Source organism: Crocodylus porosus, unplaced genomic scaffold (genome assembly GCF_001723895.1).
Source record: "Crocodylus porosus isolate Cpor-Errol unplaced genomic scaffold, CroPor_comp1, whole genome shotgun sequence".
NCBI lineage: Eukaryota > Metazoa > Chordata > Crocodylia > Crocodylidae > Crocodylus > Crocodylus porosus.
This window is the reverse complement of record NW_017728917.1, coordinates 18,644,105-18,660,096: the sequence shown is the minus strand read 5'-3', so window position 1 is coordinate 18,660,096 and position 15,992 is coordinate 18,644,105. Positions and strand designations below refer to the sequence as shown.

The 15,992-nt window shown below is 47.3% G+C and overlaps 1 protein-coding gene across 4 annotated transcripts in view; it reads left to right on the top strand.

Moving 5' to 3' along the window:
• Positions 1–15,992, top strand: part of MGLL (monoglyceride lipase) — an 81,916-nt gene that overhangs the window by 61,256 nt on the left and 4,668 nt on the right. For all 4 annotated transcript variants that reach the window (XM_019536841.1, XM_019536839.1, XM_019536840.1 and 1 more), the window contains 2 exons: positions 5,016–5,105; positions 13,620–13,835. In XM_019536841.1, coding sequence (XP_019392386.1) covers positions 5,016–5,105; positions 13,620–13,835 — 306 coding nt within the window. The remainder of the gene's footprint in view (positions 1–5,015; positions 5,106–13,619; positions 13,836–15,992) is intronic.

Sequence of the window (15,992 nt, the reverse complement as noted above, 5' to 3'; positions counted from 1 at the left end):
ACTTCACTCTTTCTCTGTGCCATCTGATACCTGGGGCATCCAGGTTTTAGATGGGACACAACCAAGCCAAAACTCACTGCTCCTTGCACTTCTCAAAGGGATCTTTAGCGGTCTCTATGGTAGGGCCCCTAACCACATCTTCAGCTGTGCATCTGAAAGCACCTGACCGTGGCAGTTTTCATTAAGGAGTTAGGAAGCCTGGATGGGGCTAGTCTCCACAAAGGATTATCAGTCCTGGATTAGGCACAGACTATTTTTTTTCCCCTCAAGTTACTGCTCTATAGCACTCTATGAATCCTAGCTTCCATCAAGGAGGCTCCATCACCTCACCTAGCACCCCCAGACAAGGTGCAGGCAATAGATTTAAGCAACAGTCCTAAAAGAAACATAAAATAAAGGATGTATTACCCTTCCTGAGTCCCTTTCCCGTAGGGCACTAGCCTCCCATTTTTTTTCCCTCTAGTCATTTCCCCAATCTGGATCTTTATGCCCAGTTAACTTCCAGGCTAGCTGTTCAAGATTTCTCCTCTCCCTTTCCAGAGAATCACCAGAAGCAATCCTACTGCTGGGCTTTGTCTGCTCATTACTGAGCTTTTCTAGTCCATGAGGGCAAAGGGCAATCACCTGTTTCCTTTGCAGCTGAATCAGATAACTGATCCATGCCACGTAATCACCAGCAGGCCAGGATCATCTGGGGGAATAGCAGCTCCATCAGAAATGCAGAGCTGGATGACTCTTAAAGGACACATTAGCAAGTGAAAGGGAAGGTATATATGTGATCAGAAGAGGTTCAAAGGAAAATAAGAGACCTGAGCAATGCTGGGTGTTTTTAACTTCTGGTGTATTTAGTGAGCATGGAGAGCATTTGGCTCCCCTCAGGACTGTGTTACTGTGTATGGTCAGGCTCTAAACTCTAGGTGTAACAGAGAGGTGCGTTCTGCTCAGGGAGGGCTGAGGGTCCACACCAAATACATTGGTGCTTCTCCCCAGGCAGGGAATATTTTATTTTACCCTTTTGAGCTGTTATGCCTTGTAGTTCCTGAGTCAGCCCCTTGATGACAGAGCAGGGACCTTCCAATTCATCCTCTTGGAGCAGAGGTTTCTAGCCAAACAAGAGTTTAATTTGGCATAGCTAATGTTGACTAACAGGAACATGATAATAGTGAGCAATATCCTGTGGTGATCGGATCTTGCGCTTGCCACTGTCTTAGAAATGTCTCCCACGTACAGAGAGAAAGAGAAAGGGCACGGGGGCCAACTAGTTACACTATCTCGCTCTGGCTTCAGAAGCACCTAGTCTGAGAACCTCTCTCCAGACTTGTGCCATAGGCTAACCCCTGTAGCTCTAGCTATCAATGGACATGTGGCTATTTAAGTTACAGAAACTACATAGCTGGCAGGCTAATTAGTAGCTTATGGCTTATCCACTCACTGACCATGCTAGAAGAAGAGCACTGCACCAGTGGTAGTATCTGGAAGCCGCCTGGCTGCAGAGGACAGGCAGGCAGAACTGGGGGGGAGTTCAGGCCACCCCTGCACTCCTCATAAGATAAGAATGCACATTATCCTAATCCTGTGCCTGGCAAGTCCCTGGCATTTTGAGAGTGAAATCACCCAGCTGTTTATTGCTAGCTCCCCAGGGAGTGAAAGGCATGGGGGAGGGACAGATTGGGGCTAAGACAAGCTGCCCAGCTGGGGCAGGGCCAAATTAATTAAACTGGGACAAAACATTTCATAGACATTCTATTCTGGTATAAGAGCGGCCTTTCTCCCATTAGCTTAGACATGTTTGTAATCACTTCGCAGTAAATCAGAGAACCCAGCTTTTTATTGGCATAACAGCATCCAGGTAGCCTAACAGCATCCAGGTAGGCTTTTGTATCAGATTAACTAAAGTAATGGTGAATCTCACTTTTAGTTAAAAATCGCACAGATTTCTGGGTAGACAAGCCCTCGGAGGGAAAACATATCTTCCCATCTAGTCTGGGATCTCCCTTTTGGACCCTGGCATGGAAAAGGATTGAATTTGAAAGTGTCCCCACACCAGGATGAGCATGGGTGCAGCAACTGCTGCTCTTTTATCTCATCCCTGGACTGTCCAATTGCATCTTCTCCATCTGAATGTAACTGGCCTAACAACCATTCCCGGCGAATCTGCATTACATCAGCTGCTGTTTCAAACCAGTCAGGAGATAAACTCCTCAGCTATCAGATATATCCAGGCATTAACAACACAACCTTTAATTAAAAGTCCAGTGTGTCACAGTCTGTCACCATAGTGCTCACAAAATCAATAAAGCCACATTAAAACCTTTTGACCCTCTCGGCATGGGTTTGTAACATGAAAGGTTATATTTTCCAATGGCAATGACATTGGCTCTTAGAATGATTGAGCTATAAGCTGTATTGACTGATGCAGCCTACAGGAAGGGTAATGTGGCTTTTCATACACAGCTGACAGTCTTTACGAAGCTAGTGTCAGATTCCTTATCAGTCAGTTACTGTGACTGTATGATGAGTTACATCTATGCTTCAGCAATATTTGTGGGTATATACACACATGCATGATGCTTCTGTGTGCATATCTAAACACCATGTATAGGGCCTGATTCTCTTCCCTCACTGTTGAAAAATCAGGAATAATTCCACTGAAGTCAGTGAAGTTACACTGGTGTAAAATGGGTGGCTAAAGCTGGAGAGAACTCCAGAAACATGAGGAAGCTTTGAGAACATCTTCAAAGCTCACGCTAAAAGTTTAGGTCCTCGTGGTCTTGGAGAACCTAGTGAACAAGAAGTGTCTGCTCATGAGGGAAACCTTAGATTTACTCTCACATTATTTATATAGAGATCTTTGGGGGGTATAAATATTCATAGGTTCAAAATAAAAAACAGGACTGATAATAAGGATGTGTATTTGTCTCAGTCTTGGTAGAGGCCCTCTGCCATGCCCCTAACTCTTGAGCTGCCCTTGATCTAAATGGGCTGCAGCCTGGTTTTTTCCCCTTGGACTTTCTGGGGACAGGCTCTCTGACTGAAATGGGCCTCTTTGGCCCAACTGCTTTGGGTCCATTAGGACCAGCACTAACTCCTTGAACATAAACACAACCTTCCCCTGAGCTCCATGCTTGTGGGTGTGCTGTGAGTATGGTTCAAGCCTTCAGAGCCCATGAACACACATTGGCAATATATCTCCCATTGATTTTGCACAGGATTCTTAAACAAATTACTCTTTTGTGGCACAAAAAAAGCGCGCGCGCAGACAAAAATAATTGACACATCCGTACACATTTCCCTGCTCTTCAAGCAGAGTGTCTTCTGGTAGATTCAGATTCCCCCTCTTCAATACACGGCCTCTCTCCAAAGTCTCCCAGTGTCACCTAATGTCCTTCTTCCACAGCTGAGTCCACAATTAAGCAGTGCCCTCGGCCCCCCAGAAGCATGGCTGTGTCTTCCTGTCTCCTGCAGTAAAGCTTTCTGTGTGTGTCTCTGCTTTTTAAAGACCAGCATCTAACACCTTGGTTTCTTTGTTCTTCACCTGAGAGTTTTACATGTGTTAGACCCTACCCCCCTGCCTTCTTCCCCTGAGAACCTGGGGGGAAAAAGTACTTCTGATTTTACCTAGGCTATTGTCCCAAGGTGTTTCCACCTGAATAAGCAATCACTGAGGTCTGACAGTTCACTGTTGTACCTGTTTTGGGGGAAATGCCAGAGCCCTGAGAGCAGATGGTCCATTTTACATTCACTGGAATTCCACAATTTAGAAATTCTGTAGTGTTAATCAGCACTCATAAAATGTGTCAAGACAGATGCCCCAAATCAATCTAATCTTAAAATTATCAAAGGCTAAAGAAAACTCCCTCTCTGTTTAGTAATCCTATTTGAAGATATAAGCTTATGTGTGCAGCCATGGAGATCCATGATATAACTCTGGGGATCTCAGTGGAGTAGAATTTGTCTCATGAATTGTGAGTGCCAGTGGGGTAATCAGTGCAAAGACAGAGTTTATGATTTGCCAATAATATGTTCCCCATGCATGGGGATGCCTTGATATTTGCTGTGAGCTATCATTGACCACGTTTCTAATTTCAACCTAGTATTGATCCCTTAATGCAGTATAATTTCCCTTCATACAGCATCTTTGATACAGAAATATCAGAGAACACTTACTAAGTGATTACAATCTGCACATACAAACACAGGCAGGGTGTATTAGGTACAATTCACCTTGAAGGGCAAGGTGGAAACAAATAGGGCAATAAAAGAGACTGCAAAAGCCAATTACATATTATCTTCTTTCCTAAGTGGTGACCACTTAATTAGAAGACAAGGTATCAAAGATCAGAGAAGAACCCCAGCACTGGGGGGATTGTAAAATGCTATTGAAAGCAGGGAGTTACTCTTTTTTTTTATGCCAGCATTTTTGAGCTCAAGCTGCTGAATGCTTTTGTTTAATTCCCAGGAGACAAGCGAGCAATAGATTTCCTTAGTCAATGCATGCACATTTTGCTGTTGTTTATTTTCAGGCTCCCAGGAGAATGTGCTTATCAAAAAGAGTGCAGCCTAGGCAACTACTGTAAATTGCCCAGAATATCACTTATGTGCTGCAGCCTGAAATCAGAGCTGAGTGACGGCAGGAAAGGGCAGCAACAACAACACAATCAGCTCCACGGAGGAGTGAAAGCTGCTTTCCCTTAACAGGGTTCTTAAGTGAGGCCCTTCTTAATTTAACTTGATCCCATCTGCAATGGGAAGAAATGCAGCACAGAAAAGGGGGCCCTGATGTTGCGAGGAGTTGATAGCCAAGTGCATTTCATGTCATTGCACCCATTCCTGTAACTGGTTTTGGCTGGCATCCAACTCCTTTCCCTTCAGTTTTTTAAGTACGGGGTCAAGTTCTCTGCTGGTGTAGCTCAGCATAGCAACATTGACTTTCATTCAGTAATGATCACCAGCTGAGGATCAGATCCATGGACCTCTTTTCTACTTACTGAACCAACTGCATTCCTCTCTCATAGGTTTTTGCAGCAAAAGTTCTCAACTTTGTCCTACCAAACCTGTCCCTGGGATCCATAGATCCAAATGTGGTTTCCCGGAATAAGAAGGAGGTAAGAATGTTAATACCATTTTCATCTGATGAAATGAACCTGGGGTTTACAAAAGCCTGTGCTCCATATATATGTAACTTATTTAGTTAGTCTATAAAGGTGCATACCATTTTCAGTCACTGGAGTCTTGGTAGATAGCAAAGAAATGGCAGTACTAGGTATATGACATACCATTGAAGCCTTGGGAGCATTAAGTCCTTACACCAACAAGCAATTTTAGCCCAAAGTCAGGAACTGTTCAGTTCAGTGCAGCTGGCATCCAAGGTGTGCTTTAGGCCGGAGAGGTAGCATTTGGCTGTGGGGTGCTCAGTTCAGCAAGTATGGGAACCATCCTTTGCCACTGGCATGCAGCTCCAATGGCAGCAGCCCTGGAGGAAGCTGTGGTTTAGAGATGGCTCAGATACTTCAGGCTGTGTTCAGCTCTGCTTATTGTACCGTTATGGCAACAGAAAGACTTGAGTCCCGTCAACACAGAGCAAAACAAATGGCCTGTGCCCCAAAGAGGTTACAGTCAGAGTAGCCACTGTCACCCATTACAGCCTCCATGATTACTACCCAGAGCAGAGCAGCACTGGGGGAAAATATTTTGTCAGCATAAATGTGTCTCATGGGACTGAGCTGTTACGTGGAGAAGCAGCTTCTCTCCTCCCTCTTCCTTACAAACACTCCCAGTAGTAGCTGTTGTAGTCGCTGGTAAAACCAGATGTCTTAGCAACTGTACAAAACAATGAGTAAAAACGCTCCCACACCTTTCAGGAGAAACAGCCACGTGTAGGCTTGGGTTTGTATTTCAGTGCTGAGGGGGAAAGAAAAGAGAAACCTCAATGAATGAAAAAGCTCAGTGTGGAAAGGTTTTGTGAGCCGGGATCTAAGCTGGTTTCTAAGATCAACAGAAATGACAGAAAATGGTACCTGAGGGCTTCTCAGAAGCAGGAGTGTTTGGCAGGCAAAGCAAACACTTACTCCCTGCCCCCCTGTGTGCCACTGAGGCATGCTGTCATTTTACAAGCCTCTGACTGGCAGGATATGTTGGATTTGTCTTTAAATAGATATAAGTCCATTCCCCATCTGTGGGAGTGTCTGTGCACCATCAGACTGTACATTTGCCACTTGCCACACATGCTCGATTGAATAGAGAGGGGTCAGTCGAAATATAAGCACGGTACAGGTAGGCTTTGTTTGCAGGTTTGCTTTGCTTTGAAAGGGGGGCTGTGCAAAACGGCATCGTTCTGTGTCGCCTTGAGTTTCAGTGGTTTGAGGGAACAGTGTTTCATCTCAAATTTCATTTCAAGTCAAAACAGCTGTTCCATTCCATTCTGTCAAAACAGAAACACTGATTTGACACTGTTTTGAGATTTGCTACATTGCGACGGGGCAGGAGGCAGCCCAGTTGGGTTGCTTTCCTGTCCCCTGCGTTAGACCAGTCCAGGAGCAGGAGGCAGCCCAGCTGAGCTGCTTCCGAGGGCCCCATGCTACATCGCTGGGCTGCCTCCTACCCCTGGTGCGATGTAGCATAAGGCCCTGGGAAGCAGTGCAGCTGAGCTGCCTCCTGCCCCCCTGCCAGATCTTGTGCCCCATCCTATGGTCGAAACATTTTGATCAGCATCATTTTGTTTCGAGGCTATTTCGACCGTCTTTGTTTTGTTCTGATTTTGCTGTTTCGACCTCAAAATTGGTCAAAACAGTGTTGGAATGAAATAGCTGGCGAAATTTCGCACAACCCTAGAAATTAGGAAAGATGGTCATGATGAATAACCACGAGGACTCCTGGGTTCTAGTCCTGGATATGACAGAGACCCTCTGCTCAAGTCACGTACTCTCTCTGTGCCCCAGTTTCCTTGTCTGCAAGCAGGAATAATAATATACTGGGTTTAAATCCTCACTGTTTTAAAAAAAACTTTGAATTCTTCATCTGGAAAAGAAAAAAGTAGGTAGAGTAGTTACTTGAATACTATGGCTCCGGACAGAGTCTATGAACCAACCCAGACAGCACTAGTTAAACACCCACTTTGTAACTTATATCTCCTCAAATGTATTCATGAGCTTTGGAATAACAAAGACCCACAAAACATATGCATGCAAATAAGGTTGGCTCCATCCAAGTTATAGGAACACTGCTTAGCTGCATCTATCTGCTCTGTGGAGTTTCATCATTGAAAAGGTGTTACCAACTATTACTTGAGCAACAGCTTAGAGAAGAGCTGATAAAATCCTGTGAAAAAAGATCTGTTCCTGGGTTTTTGAGGAGGAGTGACATCAGGGGTCACTCCTCAAATGGAAAGTGCTAGTGACATGCTAAGTAATGTCACTGGGGATGAGCTCTGACCTCAGGACATCCCCATTATGGTGAGTTCAAACAGATGCCTACCGTCTTCCCTAATTTGGAGCACAATTTTATCCAGTCACTTCATTGGGAAGGGTGATGCTGAGCAGTGTTATAACAACTGAAGGATACAAGGGAGATTCCCCCTAAATTCCCTGTTTTCTTTGTGTTCATGCCAGACTGCCATCAAAATGTAGGTACTGAGAGGTACAGGGTAGACTGGAGATGATTTTCTGTTATTTACATGGATGGAAAGTAATATGGGGTGCTGATGAAAAGCAGTCCCGTTTCTGGGAAAAGCAAGGCTACTGGATCTCATTAATTTGTATTCAAGTCTTGCTCCATCTGTCATTGAGATTGAAATCAGCCAGAATATTTACAGTGAGCACTGGATAAGGCTGTAAGTGCTTAGTAGTATGTTTCATGTTGTGGAAGATACTTGGAGAAAATGCAACCCCAGCCTAGAACTTCTTATGGTCTAAATAGATGGGTAATACCAGGAGACATGGTGGATAACTCTTATCTTAAGGAAAATTTAAAAACTTCTTCATTGGCTGTTGAGATGGGTTCTACAGTTCCCACACCAGGCCTGGGCAAGAAAAGATCACTGAACTGTCTCCAATGTAAAGATTTTGACCAGACCTAGTCTTCAGTTGCTGCCCATGGTCTCCATGCTGGCGAGAGAGCTGCCTCCAGCAGTAACCAAGCATAAGGGAACAACAGGGAAAGGAGGCAGAGAGACAAGCAAAAAGTGGGAAGGCAGAGGACAAGCAAGAAGTGGGAAAAGGCACAAAGGGAACAACGAGTCAGTTTTACTAGTAGAGCAAAGGTAGGTAAGAGGGCTGCAGTAAGAAATGAGCCCAGATACAGGGCAATGGAAAGATGGATGGGAACGCAGATATAGGAGGGTGATTGCCCCAGACTGTCATTCACCTGAGGGCTGCTGAGTGCCTGGAGGTGTTATATCCCTTATTATTAGTCACAGGACTCTCCCTAGGGTTCAACTCACAGAGCAGGGCATTCCCCCATGGGGCACCCCACATACGTAGCATGCCCTTCATGGCAGGGTGGCTCCCCTCACTGGGCACGCTTTCTGTGGGAAGGCAGCCCACTGCACAAGTCACAACCTCCCACAGGCACAACTTGAATGGCATGACAACCCCTCACCCCAAAAAGTGCCTCCCCACACAAGCCCCCCTCCATAAGGCATCCCCCAGTCACAGGGGGCCTCATGTACAGGGGTTGCTGCAAGCTTCTGCTTCATCTCTACCAGATCCCATCTACATCACTGGTGTTGGAGAACCTTAAAGGTCAACTGAACTTCTCTTCACCCTCCCTACAGCTAACCCTCAGCCCACCAGATGTTACAGATAGCAGGTCTTGGAGCTGCCTTCTCCTGTGCCATCCCAACCTGCCTTGCTGCAAAGTGGAGATGCTGCTTCTTTTGAAGACGGGAGATAAATCCCCATCCTTCTTCCTCATCTCTTTATCCTCCTTTCACCAGGAGAAACCTGTGCTGTACACTCACTCCATGTACAGACCTTTAACAACTGGGATAATGATTGTCATCCATTAGTTGTTTTTATCCCTCTCACCATGTTGATTGTTCTTTGGGTATTATTTTTTTCCATCCACACAAAAGATTGGTCTGCTGCTTAGTAGCTAAAAATTCCCTGTTGTTTAAAAAAAAGGAAAGAAGCCCATTAGGCCATTTCTTGGTGTTTATGGCATTATATGGGGGGGGGGGGGGACACCTCATATAAATTTCTCTATATTATTTTATTCCATGTGTAGGTAACATCTGTCAATCCTGCCTCCCACCCTGCTTGATTCCCCCAGCCTGAGTCCTCCTTCTATTGCCTTCAGTGAAATGGAAGAAAAAAAAAGAAAACCACCTCAAAGCTGTGTTGCCTTAGTGCAGCACTGCAACACAGCTCCAAAGAAATAAATCACAGATTAGGCTGAAGCCAGTTGCTAAGTAGCCGAAGGAACCCTATGCCTTTTTGTTTAAATTGCAAACAAAAAGTTCAACGGTTTGGGTAAAAATATATTGGGCGATGCCCAGCTGCTAGAAAGAGGGGCAACAAAATTGGATGTGCTTGGTGTTCCAGAAGTCAAAGTGTGCCTTTTCCAGGAGCACAATCCCAGGACAGCTCTTTCTAAATTCAGGTAACTTCATGGGTTACAGACAGCTTTAAGAAAAGGGAAGAGGTTTCAAACAAGTGGGATGGGACTGTGCAAGATTCATGGTCCACTGACATGGCTCTCCCTGGTGGGAAGTGCAGGTGGGACCTGAGGTGCCTGCAGCAGTGATACTGCACCCCTCGGGGCTGTCCGGGAGAGTGGATTTAGGTGCTGAATATTCACACTGCCAGAGCACTACATGAGGGAGCAGAGTGCGCAGAAGCGTCATTTCCTGTTGCTTCCAGGATCCAGGTTTGGGCGGTGATTGTGTAGTTTCAACCAGGATTTCACCACCAGTGGATTCTTACAGACACGTTCCAGGCCCCTGTGTCTGTACAGACACGTGAGCTCATGCATGTTGGTAGAGATGTGCTCAGACTTCCCATGCTTGACCTATTGGGATGAGAGTGTATTAGACTTCTCACCAATAATTACCCCTTACTTTGGAGTCTTTTTTACTGTGCCCTTAATTTTAATTTCTAGTAAAGAGAAATATAAACCCACACATTTAAAGAGGGGGTCTCAAAACAGCAACATGTTTGAAGTGGGGGTCCCAAAACACCACTAAAGTCTCATGGTAGTCAATATTCCTAATTTTCAAGGGTCACCTCTTATATGGGATAGAGGGAACTGCCTCTGGAGCTTGCTCCTTACAGTGGTCAACCAGAGCCCAAACTTAGTGAGCATCAGAGCTCGGAGTAACAGTTCTCTCTCCAGCTAAGTCTCTGGTTCCTGTCTGAGCTGTTGGAACTGCAGAGGCAGAAGGTTCTTCATCTGAAGACAATTTTTGTTTCCTGTTCCTCCCTCTAACATCTCCTTGGTAGGATAGCTTATGGGTCTGAGCTTAGTCAAGGAATACATACAGAGTCGGTTATGGACGCCTGATGGTAAATTCTTTTCTGCCCTGGGGAAAACAGAGCATGGGACCAGGAGGCAACCAGCCAGTTTGAGCTTCCTGTTCCTCTGTATATGCTGGGAAAGACTAGAGCACCTTAGGGGCCCGCATGGACCTCCGCCAGCTGGTAGTGATCTCCATTTGACCATCATCCACCACCAGTGGGGGCTGCTATAGTGACTTCTATCCTGCCCATCTCTTTCCCCCAGCGCATACACTGGGCTTGGGGCTATGTCCATAGGAGACTTCCCCTGTGGGAAGGGAATCCACAGCAGGGGACTTCCAGGTGGAAGCAGAAAATCCATCATGTGCCAGTTCTAATCTTTGGATTCAGTTCCTGTGACAGATGCAATCACAAGGGCTTTGAGATCTAACAGTGGTCTGATCTGAAGTAGCCTGAGAGGAAATGGGTAGAGTTTAAATTGCAAACAAAAAGTTCAACAGATTGGGTAAAAATATATTGGGCAATGTCCAGCTGCTAGAAAGAGGGGCGACAAAATTAGATGTGCTTGGTGTTCCAGAAGTTAAACGCTTCTGAGCACTCTGCTCCCTCATGTAGTGCTCTGGCGGTGTGAATATTCAGCACCTAAATCCACTCTCCCGGACAGCCCCGAGGAGTGCAGCGTCACTGCTGCAGGCACCTCAGGTCCCACCTGCGCTTCCCACCAGGGAGAGCCATGTCAGTGGAGCATGAATCTTGCACACCCCCTTCCCACTTGTTTGAAACCTCTTCCAATAGCACCACCGTCTTTGTTACCTGTAGGTTTTTAGAAGGATACATCAGCCCCCAGTCAATGCATTTTGCTTCACGGTCTAATGCTTGTCAACTTTAACGAGCGAGTCTGTTCCAAAGCTCCCAGCTAAGTGAAAGCTAATGGGGGACTGCCTTGCAGGCAGTCTCACAATCCCTCATTCCCACACAAAGTAGGGGCTCCAGCATCCTGCCAAAGGGACTCACTTTTGAAGAGTCTCTGTTGCCTGTGAGGATAAAGCCAAGGCTTCATTCTGTTAACCTAAAAATAATGATGTTATGTGAAAGCCCAATGAGATTTTAGAGGAATAGCTGCTGTGGCAGGGACCAACCTGTAATTGGAGCTAACTGGCAAATATTGAGATGGTAACGCGCGCGTAGGCCGCAGAAACTCATTTCTCCATGTACAGTGTACAAATATTTACTGTAGCTTTGCATGATGCAGTAACTAGCCATTCCTAGCAACCTAGGATTGCTGGCTCTCCACTCTTAGCCAGCCTGCAAGAGGAGGATATGAATTTGCAAGTGAAATACTGATATACATTTTTGCCTCTCAGCACCTTATGCCATTGTTTAAATTAATATAAATATTGCCCAACCCTGGGGTCTCCATATCAACTGGCCAAGAGGCCAAGACCACACCTAGCTGGTAGGGGTGCACCAATAAAGATTTTTTTGGCTGATACCAACGGCCGATTATTAACCAGCCATATCAGCTGATACCAATCCACTGATTGATAGGCAGCTCGGCAGCTTGGAGAGCAACATCCAGCTATTAAGTCTGGGGGGCGGGACGGGCAGATCCAGGCCCCTGTGGTAAGGGACAGAGTGAGGCTGGAGCAGGGGCAGGCGCTGCCCAGCCAGGGCATGGTACAGGACAGAGCTGCAGGTGGCTCAGGGGGCAGCTTCCATCATTGTGCGCACCCCAGGGAAGGGATGGGGGGCATGTGTGGGGCAAGGGCAGGCTGTGCACTTGGAGCCAGGGGCTGTGCTGACCTCTTCTCAGTGGGGGGGCTGGGCCAGGGCTGTGCTTGGGGCAGGCACCAGTGGCATGGGGGGCAGGGTGGGCTACAGTCACCCTGTAACCCCATCCTACTCCTCACCCTGTCCCCATCCACCCCGAGCGCAGCCCCAGCCCAGACCCCCCACACCAGGAAGAAGCTGACACAGCCCCAGCCCCAAGCACACAGCAGGCAGCCTGCCCTCACCCCATTCACAAATCTGGGGGGGGCACGTGCCCCTTATGTCCCTTCTCTGGGGTGCACGCAGCAGTGGGAGCTGCCCCTGGATGAGCCACCCACGTCTCCGTCCTACACCCTGCCCCACTTCTACTGGGCAATGCCTGCCCCAGCCCCACTCCCTCGCTCACCATGGGGGCCACAATCTGCATCCACCCACACATACACCTCTTCCCCCACACAGACTTACTGGTAGATGCTGATCTCCAAGCTGTTGGGCTGCACTTCTGGCTGCATGCATGCTGCAGCTGTGGCAGGCACGTGACATTTATCAGTGACATTATCAGCCACATCAGCCAAAAAAAGCCAATTGCCGATAACGTCAATTTTCCTTTTATCGGTGCCAATACAATACGGACCAATGTATTGGTGCACCTCTACTAGCTTGCATAAAGTATGAAGATTGAAGCCACCTTCATACAGAGGGGTTGCCATTGGAGACTTCAGAGCCCATCATGCAGCACTCCATCTTGAGCAGAATGGCTTCCACTGGAGTGAGGAGAGCAAGGTCAGTTAGGAGCTGTTGTCCTTGGAGGCAGTGTCTCCACATGTGCATGCTTAGCACCAATATAGAGCTTCTAATCATCATAATATTTTATAAACAGGACTTACATAGGCCTCCTGCAGGATGGGGAAGTACATTTACCTCCATCTTGCAAACAGGGAAATTGAGACATAGAGAGGTGTACTCACTTATGCAAGGCCCCTCAAAAACTCTGCACCAGAGCAGAATGGGGACCTAGGGGCTGGTGGTATCATAGACGTATAATATCTCTGCATTAGCGCAGATGGGATGGACTGTCTGCAGGAAGGGCAGCACAAATGAATGCAAAAGGAAGCTCCCATGAGAATAGTCAATAGCTGATACTGCTCACTTGCTTGCAGAAGTATATTTGGTTTCTCAACATTTCCACTGGCACAAGCAATGAATCTAGAGTCTGCAGTTGCATGAAATCCTGGGGGCAATGGCTGTTCCAGCAGAGGCCTTAACAGGGGAAATGGCACAATTGGCCCTCAGAGAATGGAAAACCACTAAAAAGCTCAGAGAAGGGAAAAAGAGATTCAACACACACCTCCTGCCTCAGATTTTTCAAGATGATCTTAAACGATTTCTTCCCAACAGGTTGAATCTTACACATCTGATCCCCTGGTCCACCATGGAGGAATGAAAGTCTCCTTCGTCATCCAGCTGATGAATGCCATTGCCAGAATAGAGCGGGCCCTGCCCAAATTGACCCTGCCAATCTTGGTGCTGCATGGCTCACCCGACAAGCTCTGTGACATCAAAGGATCCTATCTCTTGATGGACACAGTGCTGAGCCAGGACAAAACACTCAAGGTCAGCTTGCATTTTTCTCTGGGAAGGAGTTGTATTGCTAGTGTTGGCCTCTGCTTTAGTCACCATGGCCTAAGGCAGGGGTCAGTAACCCCTGGCACACGTGCCGAGCATGGCACCCAAGGCCATCTTGCTCGGCACACCACCGCCAGCCTGGGCTCTAAGCAGCTGCTGCCAGCCATGGAGCCCAGGCTGCTCCCAGCAGGTGGCTGGGAGGCTGCAAGCTCCATGGGCCAGCTGCAGCTGGGAGGCTGCAAACAGCTGCTCCAGGCTCCAGCATGTTGGCAGTCTGGCACCTCCCGAGGTAGACATTGTGGGGTTTTTGGCACTCTGGTCAAAAAACGTTGCCTACCCCTGCTCTGAGGCTTTGAGGGAGCTCCATTCAGCCCAGAAGTTAGCACTGAGGGAGGGAGCATGGAAGTCACATATTCCTCAACCTGGGATGTGCTGGGTACTCTCAACTCCTCTGGTACTTGGCATATTCTAGGATGGACTCTTATCCAGGTAACCAGTGACCCTGAAAATGTGTAAACAATGAAGGCTGCTTTAGTGCCAACCCCACCTCACGCCCCATTGCATAAAGGTACAAACAGGCCTTTCCAGAGCACAACAAAACAAAAGCCATTTCACATCTGCTCATTTGGCAAGAGCACACAGCTGATTAAGCAATTGTTAGCACATGAATGAGCCTGAAAAGGAGATGGGGAGACCAAGCAAAAAGCTTTTGTCCTCAGAAAAATAACTGGCTACACTGGGCATTAAAGGAGTAAAATCACACCTGGGGTGGTGGAAACATCCCCCATTGTGGCATAGCTCCAAGGGCATGATTAATACTTCTTGCTACTGCTTGGGTTGCCTCACTAGATTTTGGCTGCTTGGGATGGAGCTGTGCAAACATTCGCAACCACTGCTCAAATGATGAAAGCAGCCCTCAGAAAAGACCCATGAGCTTCTCCACATGTTGGAGATACTCTGCATGGGAATGAAAAGAAGGAGAATGCAGGGCTTACTAGGGGGAAGGATGTAGACGGTTGCAGTTCCCTGGCTAAAGGGCAGGAGGCAACAGGATGTTCTGCATGGTTAGGATGAGGTGCTGGGGACACAGTCACTGTGATGATGATGATAATTCAGTGGCATTAACACCACTCCATTTGCAGCAAAAGGAATGAAGCAGCAAAGGGCAGAGATGGAAGTCGTAGGGGCAGGCAGCTGGAAGAGCAGATGTCAGGGGTGGGAATAAGGAGGGATTAAACAGTGGGGGACTGTTGATTGCCATTGGGGATTGAGGGAAGGGGAGGAAGAAATAGAAAGTGCACAGGATAGGCAGACAGCAGCCTAAGGGAGAGTGTGGGAATAAATGAGGGACATGGAGGAAAGAGGGAGCAACCAATGACTGGTAGGTAAGCCGGGGCCAGGTGTAGCAACAGATGGGCAGAAAAGAGTATAGAGGAACATGGGAAAAGACAGTGAGGTGGGGAGCACATGGGAGCCAGGATGGAGGGAGACACAAACATATTGGATGTGCTGAGGGTGAAGGAATGGGAGCTGTGGGGTGGAAGAACAGGCAGTAGTAACAGTAGCAGAGATGGGAGGCAGGTCTTTGTGCTCTGAGCATGGAAAGCAGGATAGGAAGTGGGCTTACTTCATTTTTTTCAGATCAAAAGAAGTCCAGTTCCTTTTATCCCATGCATGGAATTCAACTGACTTAATGTGAGAGGGAGAGCTTGAATGCATTTGACCAGATATTGCCAAGCAGTTAGATACTAGCTCACCTATAAATAATGCACAAAAGCAGCCTTCCAAGGGAGCCTTTCCATAGTTTCATAGTTGGGAGGGTCAGAAGGGGCCTGAGCAGATCATCAAGTCCGACCCCCTGTGATGGCAGGAAAGAGTATGGGGTCAAATGACCCCAGCAAGGTGATTGTCTAGCCTTGTCTTAAAGACCCCAGGGTAGGAGCCAGCACCACTTTGCTTGGAAGTTGGTTCCAGACCCTAGCCGCCCTGACAGTGAAGTAGCGCCTCCTGATGTCTAATCTGAATTTACCCTCTGCCAGCTTGTGACCATTATTTCTAGTCACTCCTGGCGGTGCTCGGGGGAACAGGGACTCCCCCAATGCCTGCTGGTCCCCCCTGACTAGTTTGTAACAGGCCACTAGATCC